A 19596-nucleotide genomic window follows, 5' to 3' on the forward strand; every position below is an offset into this window, starting at 1 on the left:
CAAATATACTTCTCAGGGCACAATATCTGTATCTTTCTATATCGTGGCTGAGGTGACCAGGAAAGTTCCAATACAGCATAGCCTTTCCATCGGACCTGACTACAGGAGAGGTCAAAGAGTTCAAATATGTACTTGTTTAGTGTAATGTTCATAAAAGGGTACTTGATGAGGAAGATAAAGTTGAGATAAAATCCCAGCCTTGGAACACTAACATTTAAAGCAAATCAAACAAATGAAAATGATTTCTCCAAGAACTACATTACTTCTGAGATTTTGATGTGAAATGATTCTTTGGGCTGATTTGCAGTAGTATTTGCATTTGAATTGAATGTTTATTTCCTGACAGTTAATTTGGTTTTGGTTTTCCAGCATGTATATTTCTTTACCTTGTTCAAAAAAATAAAGAATAAATCAATTTAGAAAAGTAAAAACTGAGAGTGCTTTTTATTTTTTCTGTATAATATAAGTGTGCAACAAGGAATAAAGTTAAAGGTGGGCAGATTTAAATAAAAAAACTTGCTTCTCCATTTTTGCAACAAGTAGCAATGGCAACTGTGTGAGGATCCTAGGCCGTATCCGAATTGCCAAGTACATACTCAATCTTGCAGTAGGCAGTAGGCAGTAGGCAGTACATACTATCCGTGCTGCATACTGTTAGTACCTATTATTCAGGATGCACACACAGTAGGCAGATATTTGTCCCTACTTCGTCTGATTCATTCAGTATGGAAGTGACGTCATTTACGTTTCCCGAACCGGCCGCATTCACCCGTTTTTTTTGTTTAGCAGCTTTATTCAAGAAGAGTAATGCGCATATACAGTCAGGTAAACAAAAAACAATATCACAATGTAAATCAAGTAAAAGACAGATTAAATAACTAAATAACATACAGGAGCTTACATAAAGAAAAGTACACATGAAAGACAATAATATACAGAATATAAAATAAACCAATAAAGACGCATTTAAATAGCGAAATCATTATCTAAATAATAGGGAAAGGTTTTATAATAATGCAGACATTTGTTATATTTTCTGTTGTTAATTAAAAGTAGCAATTTCAGTCGGGACTTTAACTCTAGATTAAGAATTGATTAAATTAATCCACGCTCGTTTGTTTTGATTTGGAGGCGGACGTGACGTGCCGATTTACGTTTAATTCCACACAGCATTGTGGGTGGTAAAATACAATTCATTTCCTGAAAGCACGCATCCAATCCATACTGCATGAAACCCGGAAGTTAGTATCCATACTGAAATGTTCAGTATACTGAGGTGGACCCAAAAAATGCATACTGAATGACCACGAAAGTTCAGTATACTGAAACTCCATACTGAATAGTACGTACTGCATACTGAACTGTGACTATTCGGAAAGGGCCCATGGCCGTATCCGAATTGCCAAGTACATACTCAATCATTCAGTAGGCAGTAGGCAGTATGCAGTACGTACTATCCGTGCTGCATACTGTTAGTACCTACTATTCAGGATGCACACACAGTAGGCAGATATTTGTCCCTACTTCGTCTGATTCATTCAGTATGGAAGTGACGTCATTTACGTTTCCCGAACCAGCCACATCCACCCGTTTTTTTTATTTTTTTTTTAATCTTTATTCAAGAAGAGTAATGCGCATACAGTCAGGTAAACAAAAAACAATATCACAATGTAAATCAAGTAAAAGATTAAATAACCAAATAACATACAGTACATGAAGAACAAATGAAAGACAGTAATATACAGAATATAAAATAAACCAATAAAAATACATTTAAATAGTGAAATGATTATTTAAATAGATGGGGAAAGGTTTTATAATAATGCAGATATTTGTTATATTTTCTGTTGTTAATTAAAAGTAGTGATTTCAGTCGGGACTTTAAATTAAGATTAAAAATTGATTCAATTAATCCACGCTCGTTTGTTTTGATTTGGAGGCGGACGTGACGTGACGATTTACGTTTAATTTCGCACAGCATTGTGGGTGGTAAAATACAATTCATTTCCTGAAAGCACGCATCCGATCCATACTGCATGAAACCCGGAAGTTAGTATCCATACTGAAATGTTCAGTATACTGAGGTGGACCCAAAAAATGCATACTGAATGACCACGAAAGTTCAGTATACTGAAACTCCATACTGAATAGTACGTACTGCATACTGAACTGTGACTATTCGGAAAGGGCCCATGGCCGTATCCGAATTGCCAAGTACATACTCAATCATTCAGTAGGCAGTAGGCAGTATGCAGTACGTACTATCCGTGCTGCATACTGTTAGTACCTACTATTCAGGATGCACACACAGTAGGCAGATATTTGTCCCTACTTCGTCTGATTCATTCAGTATGGAAGTGACGTCATTTACGTTTCCCGAACCAGCCGCATCCACCCGTTTTTAAAAAAAAAAATGTAATCTTTATTCAAGAAGAGTAATGCGCATAGAGTCAGGTAAACAAAAAACAATATCACAATGTAAATCAAGTAAAAGATTAAATAACCAAATAACATACAGTACATGAAGAACAAATGAAAGACAGTAATATACAGAATATAAAATAAACCAATAAAGACGCATTTAAATAGTGAAATGATTATTTAAATAGATGGGGAAAGGTTTTATAATAATGCAGATATTTGTTATATTTTCTGTTGTTAATTAAAAGTAGTGATTTCAGTCGGGACTTTAAATTAAGATTAAAAATTGATTCAATTAATCCACGCTCGTTTGTTTTGATTTGGAGGCGGACGTGACGTGACGATTTACGTTTAATTTCGCACAGCATTGTGGGTGGTAAAATACAATTCATTTCCTGAAAGCACGCATCCGATCCATACTGCATGAAACCCGGAAGTTAGTATCCATACTGAAATGTTCAGTATACTGAGGTGGACCCAAAAAATGCATACTGAATGACCACGAAAGTTCAGTATACTGAAACTCCCTGCTGAATAGTACGTACTGCATGCTGAACTGTGACTATTCGGAAAGGGCCCTAGTCTATTTTCCTCTTTCCCCCTCCCTGTCTGTTTTCTTGTTTGTCCTGTGTGTTCACCTGGAGCTGGGTGTTGCCACCAATCAGGTCTGCAAACCTGCAGCTCATCTTCAATCAAGCCACCTACACAGTCCACAGTATAAAGGCCAGCTCAGTCTTCCATTCAATACCAGATTGTCTGTTTACCCCCTGTGGTATTCCTGAGTCAGGTTTGTGTAACATATTTTCAGAACTTAAGATTTGCTTTGCTAATTTTCTCTTTTCCTGTGTCCAGATTTCCTACCTCATCTTCAGCATTACATGCCAAGCTCCATGAATTCGCCTCTGCTTCAGCATTGACGCTGGGGTGTCCTGGCAGGCTGCCAACCAACGATCTCCTAAGAGCTCAAGAGCTCCCAGGAAAGTAGGTGGTTAGTGACTGAGATTTACAGATAGATACATGCAATAGTACGATGTACTGCATATGCACACACAGAGAGGGAGAGAGAGATTTTTAGATTTTTCAAACTTATTTTAATTGCTAACCCTTCAAAAAAACACAAATAACAAACAGCTGACACTCAAAAATAAAACAAAATCAAATCAAAATGTTACCAAAAACCAAATCATCATTCATAACGTAACCTAAAATATGTTTGATACACCAAATGTCTTCAAATTCTTCCAGATTGTTCGATAATCTGAAATCTAGTTTCAGATGAGCACTCAACATATGAACATAAAAAAATCTTTGCATCAGCATCCAAAGATCCTTCCATCTTTTTTTTCCTGCTCAGGTACACAGCCATCTTTGCTTGACCAAACAGGAAATTAAACAGTTGACATTTCAACTTTTGATGTTTGGTGTATTTATACTCTAAAATGAACATCTGGTGGGAAAAAACCTCACCAAACAAAGAAAACATGAGAATCAACATCTGGAACAGAAGACAAGACGATCACACTCCAATCAAACACTGTTTCTCTCTGCGTGCAGAACGGACATGTATCTACAACATCCGGATTAACCTGACTCTGATCAGTGAGCACATCGTGCTGACTCTGATCCATGTCAGCGATATTACAGTCAACGTCATCAGACTCACTGTCACTGTCAACACTTTAATTCTTGTTCTCACTGTCTTGTGTTTCAGTCTGTATGTTGTTCTGCGTGTTTGGTGTGTCGTTTTTCATGTTTGGTGCGTGATTCTGTATACAGCAGCCCTATGGTCACCTGCTCTGCTCTGTTCGGACGCGAGCGGACCATGTGTCCCTCTGCTCCACACCCAAAACATTTTAAAGTCTCAGAAGACACATGAACAACATAAACAAAATCATCAATACAAAAACTGAATACTAAATTCAGCTCCTCGTTCTTTTTGAGGATCATGAACACTTGCCTCCTAAAAGATATGTGTTTAAGGTTCAGTGATTTACAACCCAGAGGGATCATTTTAATCAGTGACACCAACTGCCCGTGTTGGACCAGCTCCTTCACCAACATGTCGTTTTTTAAAAACGGGGGCACATTAGAAAGCACAACTTTTTTAGCGGGGCTAACCAGAGACATCACCTGAGTGAGTGTTCCCTTAACCACCACTCCACTCTCTGCCAGCTGATTTACTTTATCTGTGCTGTCCAGAAAAATAACAACAGCGCTGTTCATTCTTGAGACAGACTTCACACTGTCATACCCGACAACAGCACCCACAGCAAGGCTGTACTCCTCCACTGACACACCGACAGCCGAAGAAAGTTTGATGGCGTGCCGGCGAGTCAGCTTCTCCAACCTGGAGGTGCCCCGTGGCTTGAAATCACGTACACGCACAAGCACTCACCCAGTCACTCTCAGCATGCACAGAGAGAGAGAGAGAGAGAGACACTTTACTGGCCACAGAGGCAGAGCTCATTTGTACAAAAAAAGCCGACCTCATATGTGACAGATTGTGCTCTGCTGGCCACTGTCCTGCTAACTATGAATATGTATTTGTTCAGTATGTAAACTTGCCAATGCTCATATTTTTTATTTCTTCAAGAAGACAAAATTAATGTCTGGAAATGTTTGTTTTTGTAATTGAGCAGACTGTCTATTAGCAATGGGGTAGGCCTAATCAAACCTAATGTTTTACAGTAGTTCTAAACTGTGTGCAGAATCATGAACCAAAAGAAATAGACAGTTGAGACCTGATTTTGATTCACTTATTTTAAGCCAAACTGTATTCCTATGACTCTTTTTCATTCCTATTTCGTTCAATTCTCGTCTCCTTTCAAACAGATGGAGCCAGAACGCTGCTTTGAGTCCAGAAACACTTCATGTTTGAAGTCAAATTATCCCATACCCCTACGTGTTACCCTCTACATCATTTTCGGGGTCATAATCATCCTAACAGTGTGTGGAAACCTTTTGGTCACTTTCTCAGTGGCTTATTTTAAGCAGCTCCATACTCCAACAAATTACCTGATTTTGTCTCTGGCTATGTCTGACCTGCTTTTAGCAATAATAATGTTTCCTGATTCAAACTGTTGAGTCTTCTGTTGACTCCGCTTCCTTCCATCATGCTTTCTAATGTCCGCTCCCTGGAGAACAAACTGGACTATCTGAAGCTGGATTTAACTGCAAAACGGGAGATGAGAGACTGCTGCGCCATATTTCTCACAGAAACGTGGCTGAAACCATCCGTTCCAGATGAGGCAGTTAGCATAGAGGGGCTAACATTATTTCGGTCGGATAGGAGCAGCTCTCTCACTGGTAAATCCCAAGGCGGCAGTGTTTGCATATACATCGACAACAACTGGTGCAACAACGGTGAGATAGTCTCATGTCACTGCTCTCCTGATGTAGAACTACTGACTATAAACTGCAGGCCTTTTTATTTACCCCGGGAATTCACTGTTATGATCTTCACAGCAGTGTACATTCCTCCCAGTGCAAACACCAGAGAAGCCCTCCATCAGTGAACTGCAATCTACACATCTAGGGGGAGTTTTCATTGTGGTAGGGGACTTTAATCAGGCCAACATGAAAACTGTGTTTCCTCATCTCCATCAATATGTGGATTTTGCAACCAGGGGTGGGAGCATGCTGGACCTGGCCTACAGCAACATCAAGAAGGCATTCAAGGCTGCACCCCGCCCCCACCTTGGCTCCTCAGACCATCTCTCTGTGATGCTAATTCCAGCATACAAGCCCCTGCTGATCAGGAAAAAACCCACAGTGAAGCAGGTATGGGCCTGGCCTGAGGGAGCTATGGAAGCATTACAGGACTGCTTTGAATGCACGGACTGGGACATGTTCAAGGCGGCTGCTACGGACAATCACCAGACGTGTGTGGAGGAGTATGCCGAGTCTGTGTCTGCATACATTCAGAAGTGCATGGAGGATGTTAGTGTGATCAAGAACATCTCCACACGGGCCAACGAGAAATCCTGGATGACCAGTGAGGTACGTGCAATGCTGAAAGTCCGGAACAACGCTTTTAAATCTGGCGACATGGTGGCACTAAAAACAGCCAGAGCCAACCTGAACCGTGCCATAAAGGTTGCAAAGGGTGCTCACAGTCAGAAAGTGCAGGACTTCTTCGAGGACCCCACGAACACCAGACGAATGTGGCAGGGCATCCAAGTCATCACAGACTATAAAGCTACTCCTCCCCCCTGTGACAACAACATCAACTTTCTCAACAACCTCAACAACTACTTTGCAAGGTTTGAGGCACTCAACACCACTCCAGCGAGGAAATCTATTCCTCGCTCCGATGAGCAGCCAATCAGCCTAGACACAGCTGATGTCCGGAGAACCCTGAGGAGAGTGAACACCTGGAAAGCAGCGGGCCCTGACGACATACCGGGACGGGTGCTTAAGGAATGTGCTGACCAGCTGGCTGGGGTTCTCACAGACATCTTCAACACCTTGCTGATCCAGGCTGTGGTACCTTCATGTTTAAAGACTGCTACAATTATACCAGTGCCTAAAAAATCCACAATCTGCTCACTCAATGACTACCGCCCTGTAGCACTAACCCCCATCATGATGAAGTGCTTTGAGAGGCTGGTAAAGGACCACATTGTCTCCAGACTTCCCCCCACATTCGACCCGTACCAGTTTGCTTACCGCCCAAACCGCTCCACAGAGGATGCCATCTCCTCTGCACTCCACCTGGGCTTACAACATCTGGAAGAGAAGGACACACATGTGCGGATGTTGTTTCTGGACTTCAGCTCAGCGTTCAATACAATCATCCTGCAGCATCTGGTGAGCAAACTGGCCCCCCTTGGTTTCAGCACCTCCCTATGTAACTGGCTGCTTGACTTCCTCACAAACAGACCCCAGTCTCTGCGGGTGGGCAACAACACCTCCAGTGTCATCTCCCTGAGCACCGGCTCCCCTCAGGGCTGCGTCCTGAGTCCGCTGCTGTTCACCCTGATGACCCATGACTGCTGCGCCAGGACCACTACTAACCACATCGTGAAGTTTGCAGACGACACAACAGTAGTGAGCCTCATCCGTGATAACAACGACATGGACTATAGAGAGGAGGTGAAACATCTGGTTGACTGGTGCAGAACCAACAACCTGGCCCTGAATGTCAATAAAACCAAAGAGATTATCGTCGACTTCAGGAGGCGCCAGCCCAGCCACACACCACTCCTCATCAACGGCACAGCAGTGGAGAGAGTTAGCAGCACAAAGTTCCTGGGGGTGCAGATAACAGACACTCTGACTTGGTCCCTTCACACCGGCGCTCTTGTGAAAAAAGCGCAGCAGCGCATGCACTTTCTGTGTCAGATGAAGAGAGCACACCTCCCTCCTCCTATTCTCACCACCTTTTACAGAGGCACTATAGAGAGCATCATAACAAACTGCATCTCTGTCTGGTCCGGAGCCTGCAGTGCCACCGACTGGAAGTCCCTGCAGAGAGTGGTGAGGACGGCGGAAAAGATCATTAAGACTCCACTTCCTCCCATCCAGGAGATCGCAAAGATCCGCTGTCTGACCAGGGCTCAGAAAATCAGCAGAGACACCTCCCACCCTCACCAAGGACTTTTTTCACTGCTGGACTCTGGAAAGAGGTTCCGCAGCCTTCCGAAGCAGAACTTCCAGGTTCTGTAACAGCTTCTTCCAACAGGCCATAAGACTTTTGAACAGGAAAAAATAATCCCTCCATTCCCCCTCAAACCCCCACACAGGACTACCTCACTGGACTGTAAAATACAATATAACGTGCAATATATTTATCTGTATAGTAATTCTACTCATAGTTTTTCTTTTTATATCTATTTATATCTGCACCTTATTTTTATTTTTTATATGTAAATACATGCTGCTGTTTTTATCCTGCACTACAACGAGCCAAATGCAACGAAATTTCGTTCTTATCTGCACTGTAAAGTACAAGTTTGAATGACAATAAAGAAAGTCGAAGTCGAAGTATTTTTGGGACTTCTTCTGTAAAGTCTACATGAGTTCTGCTTTCACATTGGTTACAGCAGTGGTTCTCAAACTTTTTAGACTGCGTACCACCTCCGGAAATATTTGGCTCTCCAAGTACCACCATTACCAATTCAATCAATCAATCAATTTTTATTTGTATAGCGTCAACTCATAACAAGTGTTATCTCGAGACACTTTACAAAAAGCAGGTAAAATACCTTACTATTTGTCTGTTAACATTACAAAAGAGCAGGTAAAAAGACCTTACTCACTGTTATGTTATAAAAAGCAGGTAAAATACCTTACTTATTGGGGGGGGTTGTTCTGGCAGGCCGTCAACCAACGATCTCGAGGAGCGTAAGAGAGCTCAAGAGCTTCCAGGAAAGTAGGTGGTTAGTGACTGAGATTTACAGATAGATACATGCAGTAATATGATGTACTGTATATGCACACAGAGAGAGAGAGAGAGGGCGAGGAGCTCAAGGTGCCAGTTCCCCCGGTAGTCTAAGCCTATAGCAGCATAACTAAGAGCTGGTCTACACCAGCACCAGCCCTAACTATAAGATTTATCAAAAAGAAAAGTTTTAAGTCTGTTCTTAAAAATATAGACTGTGTCTGCCTCCCGGACCCCGGCTGGAAGACGATTCGAGAGGAGAGGAGCCCATTAACTGAAGGCTTTACCTCCCATAGTACACTTAGAGACTGTAGGTACCACTAGCAGGCCTGCATTCTGGGACCGTAATGTTCTTGAAGGGTAGTATGGCACTAGTAGCTCCTTAAGATATGTCTTGGCACTTTCATTTTGAAGGTTTTCATAAGTGATAAAGAAAATTGATCAAAAACAAAAGTATGCATTGCATTTCAATTGGAAAAACATGTTTGTTTTCACTGACAACCCACGATGAAATTTTACGAGTAAATGTACGCTGGGCAAACCTGAGGAAGCTGAAGGTAAAACAATAAAGTGACAGTAAGGTAACAGTGTGCCACAGATTTATTTTTTCAAATCTATGATGTGTTCTGTACATATTTACAGTAAAAAATAATCAACACATTGTAAATCTGAGAATGTGCATATTGTCCAATGAAAGATTTCTCTAATCTCAACAAATATTTGAAATTATACTAATAAATCCATGCTGGTTTTGCTTTCTTTATCAGTTTCAAACATTGATTTTAACTTTAAACTGTCTTCTTACAAGTAAATGACCTGCAAAGGGTTAATCAACCCATACAGTACCATCCTGCAGTGTCCACTGGGACGGACTGCTCAGATTCACTCCCTTCAGATTTAAGATTTAAGATCTGCCTATAGTGGCGAGGTTAACCCGAGAGCTAATAAGTAAGAAAGTAAGAATCACTGTAACTGATCCCATTTCTGATTAACTCCTTTTGCCAATACTGTCCAGGTGATTATCAGAGGTAAGTATGGGACTGATTTGAGAAGCAAGCCAATAGTCTATTTAAATTAGAAGCAGTTTTTGATTTCAGTATTGATCGTGAATTGTTTAGCTGAGATTTCTGAAAGTTGTTTGATAGCTCATCATCAGTGGCCATGGCAAAAATATGAAATGTCTTGTACTATTCACAGATATTCATCCACCATTCCGATCTGTTTCCTAATGTTTTCCAATGCTTTTTCAGTATGTTAACTTGTTTTTTCTAAAGGATAAAATATTTAAGATGTGTGAAGGTAACCTTCTTATGTCATTCAAGATTTGCAGCAGTGTTGATCCCTTCTATTCTAGCCAGGGAGGCAGTAACCTGTGTGTTATGATATTTTTTACTTTTGAATAATAAGGTGAAAGACTGTTACAATTTTTTTTATGGAGAATTAAAGTTGGAAAAAAGGATATAGGATATGGATATAGATCCCTTTCAGAATAACCATAAAGCAAGAAAAAAAGAGCAGCAGCTTTTACAGTAATTTACCTCACAAATGGAAACGAACATTATGAGGATGTTTGTATATTTGTGTAATTTATCCATACCTGAATTTTATTTTCTTGTTTCTCAAACAGATGGAGCAAGAGCTCTGCTTTGAGTCCAGAAACACTTCATGTTTGAAGTCATATTATCCCATACCCCTACGTGTTACCCTCTACATCTTTTTCGGGGTCATAATCATCCTAACAGTGCGTGGAAACCTTTTGGTCACTTTCTCAGTGGCTTATTTTAAGCAGCTCCATACTCCAACAAATTACCTGATTTTGTCTCTGGCTATGTCTGACCTGCTTTTAGGGATACTAGTCATGTTTCCTGGAATGATTCATACTGTTGAGTCTTGTTGGTATTTTGGGGACTTCTTCTGTCAAATCTACATGAGTTCTGATGTCTCGTTGAGTACAGCATCAATTCTCAATCTTTCCTTCATATCAGTTGACCGATACTACGCTGTTTGCCAACCTCTGCTTTACAGAAGAAAAATATCTGTGAATGTTGTGTTAATCATGATTCTGATCTGTTGGAGTATTTCTCCCATCATAGGTTTTGGAATGATTTTTCTGAAGTTAAATATTTTGGGTGTTGAAGAGTTTTACTATAACCATGTTGTTTGTGAAGGAGGATGTGTTTTGTTTCAGAGTGGAGTGTCTAGTATTGTCTCCTCAGTGATTTCTTTTTACTTGCCCGGGATAATAATGGTTGGTGTTTATGTGAAGATTTTCCTTGTGGCACAGACACAGTTTCGCAGCATACAAATTGCAGGATGTGTGAACTCCGTAAAAAAGTCAAACACAAGCCAGACAAAGGCCACTAAAACCCTGGCTATTGTAATGGGGGTTTTTCTTTGTTTTTGGACTCCATTTTTCGTCTGTAACATCATCGATCCTTTTATTAGTTACTCAAAACCCCCTGAGTTGTTTGAAACACTTGTATGGTTTGGCTACTTGAATTCTACTGTGAACCCTATAATATATGCATTCTTTTATAGTTGGTTCAGAAAGGCGTTTAAATTATTAACCTCAGGTGACAGCTTTAAATCTGACATTTCTGAGACAACACTTTTCACTGAATAAACTGTATAAAATAAAATTATGAGAAGTTAGTATTTTTTTTTACACACAACATATTTAGATGAAATACAACAGCACCTGCAAACAGACTCTTACAGATCACAGTAGGGGTGGACTTTTTGTCTTCGTGTAATGTTTGAGATTAAATTGATTCTGTTATGTATGGATTTATAGAAGAGAGGATTCCCTCTTTACTTTATAAATTATTCCAACCAGTCATCAGTATTGTAAGCACCATAGTGTCTTAAGTCAAGTCAAACTTACAAATTTTAGAACACAAGTGCACATGAAGCACTTTGGTCAAACTCTACAGGCTACTTAAACAACAGGCCTATTCATGACTTTTCATGGACATACTATAATATAATATTCTACTATGTGTTTAGTAAACTTTCTTGTATTCATCTTGCCATAATATTTTGTTGTCCAATAATTTATCATATGTGAGAGTGATAGCTGTAGTCGTGAAACGTTTATTTTAGAATGGCCCCAGAGTAATTTGTATTTCAAAGATGGCTGTGGTAGTCTTGAGTTTGGGAAAGGCTGGTCTCGACCATATTCTTTGTTATATGATTTACAGAGACCAAAAATCAATCCACTATGAGCAAACGGACATAGAGAAACTTCCTTTTAACAGGCAGAAACCTTGTTCAGAACCAGACTTTTGTTGACTAGCCGTCTGCTGCATCTGTGTTGGGCTTGCAGACAGAGACGGGAAATGAGACAAACAGAAATAACAATGACAGAAATAAGAATGACAACAACAGATAAACCAGATTTTGCGCTACAATGTCAGTAATAACAATCAAATTGGAATGGCGACTCAGTGTGCCAGGTCCCCCAGCAGTCTAAGCCTATAGCAGCATAACTAAGGACTGGTCCAAGCCTGAGCTATAGCCTTAACTATGACCTTAATCAAAATGAATGTTTTAAATAAGACATATTATACCCCTTTTCCACCTTTTCAAACAGTCCCCTGTAGTCTAAATGAAACATCTGTGCTGTGCTTTGGTGAAAATATAACATGAATCAAGCACTAGAGGAGGTTTGTGACCCTGTATAAACCAGCTCTCTCGGAACGCTCCGTTTTGTAGTGTGTGTCTCTTTAGCTGCAATGAGCCCCCCCCTGAGTTTTCCCAGTAGACATCACTCCTTCACTAGTGGGAATAAAAATGGCAGACCTGCGCAAATGTTTTGCTCTAGGCTGGGGGTGGTGTCCATGGGTGGAGGTACCAGGGGAGGAGAGTGTATTTTTTAACCAGAATCCCACTGTGATGTCACAAGGAGAAAACAATTGAAACAAGGATTTTTCTCTGTGTTTTAAGACTTATGCAGACCACAAACAAAGGACTCAATGGGTTTATTTCACATTTTGTGGGTCTTTATACACTCAGGCCACCCAAATATATGTTCAAAAACATGGATGGAACATGGGTCAAATTGATCAATTAATTTGTACATCAAATACATTTATCTCAAACCCAGTCCTTATTCTGAGACAACTTTTTGCGATAAAAAGTTATAAAATGCAATGATTGGCCACTCTGTTGGCAAATGCGGCTCCTATGGCACTGCATCAGATGAACAATGTAGAGCAGAAAATTCACAAGAAAATGTAACAATCACTGACACTAGTCATTTAATTTATTTGATGTTTTATTGGTAAGTTTATTATTCTATTGCTGCAAGGGACCAGTAAAAAGACAAAAGGACAAAAGTGTAAAGAAAAATCACGTGTGTTTTTTTTGCGGAAACAGCATCAATACAAAGGCTCTTCCAGCCAATTCCTACTGTGCAGCTGGTTTAAAATTTGCTAAATGTCAGTGCCCATTGCAGGTAAAATGTAGCTTCATCTCTGTCCAATAGGAAGAGGGTGAGCCATGTTGTCCATTTGAATATTTAAGTCTACAGTATTTGTGTACCCTTTGCTTTTTTTTAATCACTGTTTTGCCCTTTTATACGGAGCCCCTAAAAGGGACAGGGGAGAAAAAAAAATGAGACTAAGTATCTCAATATAATGAGATAGTATCTCAATAAAATGACTTAGTATCAACATATAATCAGATAATATCTGAGTGTAATGGGAAACTATCTCATTATATTGAGATACTAAGTCTCAACTGTTTTACTCCAATGTCCCCTTAGGGGCTCTGTACTTTTAACAATATGTAAAAGGCAAAAAATAAACAACATTGGACAAAAAAACAAATGAACGAATTAAAAAACATACATCAAATACAGGAATACAAATTATGTGATGAAGCAGCGCAAAACAATGTTCTTTATCACTGGTTCACAACATGGGGTGCGGAGGCCCCTTAGTGGGGGCACCAAAGATCTCAGAGGGAGCTTGAGGCTTTGTCTGCTCTGAAGTTTTAAAAATCCTATTTGACCATATGAACTAAAATCATGATAACACACTTACTGGATACTTTTTACAGTGGTCTTTTGGTGAGAATAAGTGTGTCTAGGTCTGTTGGGATGTTCTCAATTTTTGAAAGACATTTTTTCTACGTGGGTCAGGAGGTTCAGCTTAGATAGAAGTCAGGGGAGAAATGGAGAAAAAAAGGTTTAGAACCATTGATCTTTATCACAAAGTCCAACTTATTTGTATTCAATGTGAGTGTCCTTCCTCTGGGGGTCTTCAAAATACTCTTTCAGGACAATGTTGACAGTCGGAGTCTGTTTCATACTGCCATTAAACATTGGATTTTACCCGCTTGTTTAAGTGGCCTGTAGAGTTTGTCCTCAGGTTTTTCTCACCTGCAAGGTTTGTTCTCCAAAGCACTTGTAATCTTAACATTTTTAATATTTGTCTTTTTTGCACCTTGCCGCATAATCACACCTGGTGGCAGATAAAAATTTGACTTGACTTAAGACACTATGGTGCTTACAATACTGATAACTGGTTGGAATAAATTATAAAGTAAAGTGGGAACCCTCTCTTCAATAAATCCTACATAACAGAATAAATGTAATATCAAACGTTATACAAAGACACAAAGTCCACCCCTACTGTGAAATATAACAGTCAATTTGCAGGTGCTGTTGTATTTAATCTAAATAACATTATTTAGCTTTAGGAGCACAAGTACCATATTCATAATCTTAGGCTGATATTTTAAGAAATGGATAACCTGGATGTGACCAAACTACAACATCTGTCTGTGATAACAGAGAACTGAAAGTTGGTCCATGCTTTTCAAAGCCTCTAAGGAAAGTGTGTAATTTTTCTCCCATTAATATTTTTTAAATGATTTTGTGTAAAATAAATATTAACTTCTCATATTGTTATTTTATACAACTTATTCAGTGAAAAGTGTTGTCTCAGAAATGTCAGATTTAAAGATGTTACCTGAGGTTAATAATCTAAACGCCTTTCTGAACCAACTATAAAAGAATGCATAAATCATAGGGTTCACAGTAGAATTCAAGTAGCCCAACAATAAAAGGGTTTCAAACGATTCAGGGGGTATTGAGTAACCGACATAAGGATCAATGATGTTAACAATAAAAAATGGAGTCCAAAAACACAGAAAAACCCCCATTACAATAGCCAGGGTTTTAGTGGCTTTTGTCTGGCTTGTGTTTGAAATTTTTACTGAGTTCACACATCCTGCATTCTGTATGCTGCGAAACTGTGTCTGTGCCACAAGGAAAATCTTCACATAAACACCAACCATTATTATTCCAGGCATGTAAAAGGAAATCACTGAGGAGACAGTACTAGAGACTCCACTCTGAAACAAAACACATCCTCCTTCACATGCAACATGGTTATAGTAAAACTCTTCAACACCCAAAATATTTAACTTTAGAAAAACTATTCCAAAGCCTACAAGAACAGAAATACTCCAACTGATCAGGATCATGATCAACACAACATTCACTGATATTTTACTTCTGTAAAGCAGAGGTTGGCAAACAGCGTAGTATCGGTCAACTGATATGAAGGAAAGATTGAGAATTGATGCTGTACACAACGTGACATCAGAACTCATGTAGACTTTACAGAAGAACTCACCAAAATACCAACAAGTCTCTATATATCGAATCATACCAGGTAACATGACAATTATCCCTAAAAGCAGGTCAGACATAGCCAGAGAGAAAATCAGGTAATTTGTTGGAGTATGGAGCTGCTTAAAATAAGCCACTGAGAAAGTGACCAAAAGGTTTCCACACACTGTTAGAATGATTATGACCCCTAAAATGATGTAGAGGGTAACACGTAGGGGTATGGGATAGGTTGTCCTCAGACACGAAGCATTGCTTGACTCATAGCAGAGCTCTGACTCCATCTGTTTGAAAGGAAACAAGAAAAATAAAATTTAGGAATGGATTCATGTTCAATAAAAATACTAAAAAGATATTTTATTGTGTTCTTTATTTTAGGAGCAAAAGTAAAGGTGTCTGTGAAATTTTCAAAGAAATCACTCTTTCAGTTTAGTTTTCATAATAGGCAGATCACTCTTCTTGGCTATGATAGTAGCATTCAACAGTGCTGCAAAAACTGACATCAGAAGGTTTGGTTCCATTCAGCTGTATTATTTCACATGAGTCCTTTAATATGTTATGGTCTTATTAAAAAGGCAATTGATAGAGAAATTGAGTAACGCACTGGCTCTAATTTAAAGTCCCACCATAAAAATCTGAAGGTATCCAAATTGGATGAATATTAGACACAATCCATCTTCAAGTCTCAGATGTCTATTCATTTTGACTTTCCTTTATGTCTCTATGCAGCTAAGAGCTATGTACTATTACTGAAACTTATTATTTCCATTGAAAGTGAAAATAAGCTAAAAACCAACAATCAGCATTTTTAAAATAAACATTTGTTATCAATTGAGTCAAACAATGTTCCTATATCAATTCAAATAAGACCATCAACAAGCTGTTCAAATCATATTAACACCAGTTCCACACTTACCTTCCATACTAAGCTTGACACTATGGCCACAAACACTTTGTCTCGTATGAGATCAGATTGAGCATTTTGTTTACTTATATGTTCTCTGGTACACCTGCCCACTATAGGCAGGTCCAACAGTCTGTCCCAGTGGACACAGTAAGATGCCACTATGAGATGTACATTGTACATTACAAACAGCACTGATAAAGTCACTATGACATGTACACGTGTGAGGAGATTTGTTAAATCATATTTTAAACTTTATTTGTGCAGAGAAAGGACAAATCAAAACCGACACTGCCAAGGTTGAGGAAGTGGCTGAATGGCCCACTCCTACAACAAGAAAACAACTGTAAAGCTTTCTAGGGTTTGCCAATTTTTACTGTTGGTTTATCTGACTATAGTCAAGTTGCTACACCACTAACCAGCATTGCTTGATTCATAGCAGAGCTCTGACTCCATCTGTTTGAAAGGAAACAAGAAAAGAAAAAATCAGGGAGGATTAATGTCATCACATCATCATATTGTTCTTTTTAGGAACCAAAGTAAAAGTTTTCATTTTGACTTTAATGTAATTTTATTTGCAGCAGGCACAGCAGTTTAATTTCCATGATAGGTAGATCCCACTCTTCTTGGCTTTGATAGTAGCATTCAACAGTGCTGCAAAATCAGCACTTAAAACAGACATCAGAACTTTTGATTCCATTAACCTCTGTTATTTCACGTGTTCTTTAATATTCGATGGTCTTATCAAAAAGGTAATTGATAGAGAAACTGAGAAAAAGCACAGCCTAAAATTAAAAGATCCACCATAACAATCTGGAAGTATCTCTATATATTGGATGAATATTAGACAAAATCCTTCTTTAAGTCTTAGATATTAATTCATGTTTACTTTCCTTTACATTGATATGCAGCTAAGAGCTATGTCCTATTACTGAAACTTTTTTTTTCCATTTAAAGTGATGAGAAGCCATAAAACATGGATTTCTTTAAACATTTGTTATCTATTAAGTCAAAATATGTTCCTGTATCACTACAAATAAGACCATCAACAAGCTGTTCAAATCATATTAACACCAGTTCCACACTTACCTTCCATACTAAGCTTGACACTATGGCCACAAACACTTTGTCTCGTATGAGATCAGATTGAGCATTTTGTTTACTTATATGTTCTCTGGTACACCTGCCCACTATAGGCAGGTCCAACAGTCTGTCCCAGTGGACACAGTAAGATGCCACTATGAGATGTACATTGTACATTACAAACAGCACTGATAAAGTCACTATGACATGTACACGTGTGAGGAGATTTGTTAAATCATATTTTAAACTTTATTTGTGCAGAGAAAGGACAAATCAAAACCGACACTGCCAAGGTTGAGGAAGTGGCTGAATGGCCCACTCCTACAACAAGAAAACAACTGTAAAGCTTTCTAGGGTTTGCCAATTTTTACTGTTGGTTTATCTGACTATAGTCAAGTTGCTACACCACTAACCAGCATTGCTTGATTCATAGCAGAGCTCTGACTCCATCTGTTTGAAAGGAAACAAGAAAAGAAAAAATCAGGGAGGATTAATGTCATCACATCATCATATTGTTCTTTTTAGGAACCAAAGTAAAAGTTTTCATTTTGACTTTAATGTAATTTTATTTGCAGCAGGCACAGCAGTTTAATTTCCATGATAGGTAGATCCCACTCTTCTTGGCTTTGATAGTAGCATTCAACAGTGCTGCAAAATCAGCACTTAAAACAGACATCAGAACTTTTGATTCCATTAACCTCTGTTATTTCACGTGTTCTTTAATATTCGATGGTCTTATCAAAAAGGTAATTGATAGAGAAACTGAGAAAAAGCACAGCCTAAAATTAAAAGATCCACCATAACAATCTGGAAGTATCTCTATATATTGGATGAATATTAGACAAAATCCTTCTTTAAGTCTTAGATATTAATTCATGTTTACTTTCCTTTACATTGATATGCAGCTAAGAGCTATGTCCTATTACTGAAACTTTTTTTTTCCATTTAAAGTGATGAGAAGCCATAAAACATGGATTTCTTTAAACATTTGTTATCTATTAAGTCAAAATATGTTCCTGTATCACTACAAATAAGACCATCAACAAGCTCTTTAAATCATATTTGCAAAGCAGAATTGCACACCAGTTCCACACTTACCTTCCATACTAAGCTTGACACTATGGCCACAAACACTTTGTCTCGAATGAGATCAGGGTCAGCATTTTGTTTACTTATGTGTTCTCTGGTACACCTCACCACTATAAGCAGGTCCAACAATCTGTCCCAGTGGACACAGTAAGAAGACACTATGAGATGTACATTCTCCGAGGTCATTAAATTGACATCTGAGTCAATTGAGTCAAAAGTTTATTTCAGCCTAGTTAAAAATTACAAACAAGACTGATAAAGTCACTACCATATGCTCTCGTGAGGGAATTTGCAAAATCATAATCTAAATTTTAATAATAATAATAATAATAATAATAATAATAATACATTTTATTTAAAGGCGCCTTTCAAAACTCTCAAGGTCACCTTACAGAGCAGAGATAAAAAAAAACAACAAGGTAACAACACAATGATAAAATTAACATAAAAAACCCCCCACAAATGTACAGGATGTAAAGGAGTTATGAGAACGGGTGGAGAATGATCAGACTGAATATGCCAGTTTAAAAAGATGTGTTTTGAGATGAGATTTGAAAATGGAGAGAGTGTCGATATTACGGATTTGTGGTAGGAGGGAGTTCCAGAGGTGGGGGGCAGAGTGGCTGAAGGCCCTGGACCCCATGGTGGACAGGCGGGCGGGTGGTGCAGTGAGTTGAATGGAAGAAGAAGACCTGAGAGTGCGAGTAGGTGTGTTGATGTGCAGGAGTTCAGAGATGTAAAGCGGAGCGAGGTTGTGGATGGCCTTGAAGGTGAGAAGCAGAATTTTGAAGGTGATGCAATGTTTAACCGGGAGCCAATGAAGCTGCTGTAGGACAGGGGTGATGTGATTAACAGAGGGCGTTCTGGTGATGATGCGAGCGGCAGAATTCTGGACCAGTTGAAGTTTGTGGATGGACTTGAGAGGGAGACCAAAGAGAAGGGAGTTGCAGTAGTCAATGCGGGATGTAACCAGGGTGTTGACGAGGATGGCAGTACTGCTGGGAGTGAGGGACGGGCGGAGGCGATTAATGTTACGTAGATGGAAATAAGCAGACCGGGTGACATTATTGATGTGAGCTT

At 39.1% G+C, this 19596-nt stretch overlaps 2 protein-coding genes across 2 annotated transcripts; one reads left to right on the top strand and one right to left on the bottom strand.

Annotated features, from left to right (window-relative positions):
* The first annotated feature begins 10580 nt into the window (after positions 1–10580).
* LOC109978502 (trace amine-associated receptor 1-like) lies at positions 10581–11426 on the top strand. The gene has a single exon (XM_065960504.1). The coding sequence runs from the start codon at positions 10632–10634 to the stop codon at positions 11424–11426; it is 795 nt and encodes a 264-aa protein (XP_065816576.1). The 5' UTR covers positions 10581–10631.
* A 3302-nt stretch (positions 11427–14728) lies between these two features.
* Positions 14729–15724, bottom strand: LOC136180512 (trace amine-associated receptor 1-like). The gene is made up of 2 exons (XM_065960505.1): positions 15436–15724; positions 14729–15366 (listed from the first exon to the last, which is right to left on the bottom strand). The coding sequence occupies exons 1-2, from the start codon at positions 15722–15724 to the stop codon at positions 14729–14731; spliced, it is 927 nt and encodes a 308-aa protein (XP_065816577.1).
* Between the last annotated feature and the right edge of the window lie 3872 nt (positions 15725–19596).

Source organism: Labrus bergylta, chromosome 11 (genome assembly GCF_963930695.1).
Source record: "Labrus bergylta chromosome 11, fLabBer1.1, whole genome shotgun sequence".
NCBI classification, from domain to species: domain Eukaryota; kingdom Metazoa; phylum Chordata; class Actinopteri; order Labriformes; family Labridae; genus Labrus; species Labrus bergylta.

Bases quoted from the DNA above. Each gene is read 5' to 3' on its own strand.
- LOC136180512 (XM_065960505.1), bottom strand. From the start codon at position 15,724: ATGGAGTCAGAGCTCTGCTATGAGTCAAGCAATGCTTCGTGTCTGAGG. The intron at 15,367-15,435 runs GTAAAGTCTACA...CCTTCATATCAG, and splicing joins GTATTTTGGTGAGTTCTTCT to TTGACCGATACTACGCTGTT.
- LOC109978502 (XM_065960504.1), top strand. From the start codon at position 10,632: ATGTCTGACCTGCTTTTAGGGATACTAGTCATGTTTCCTGGAATGATT.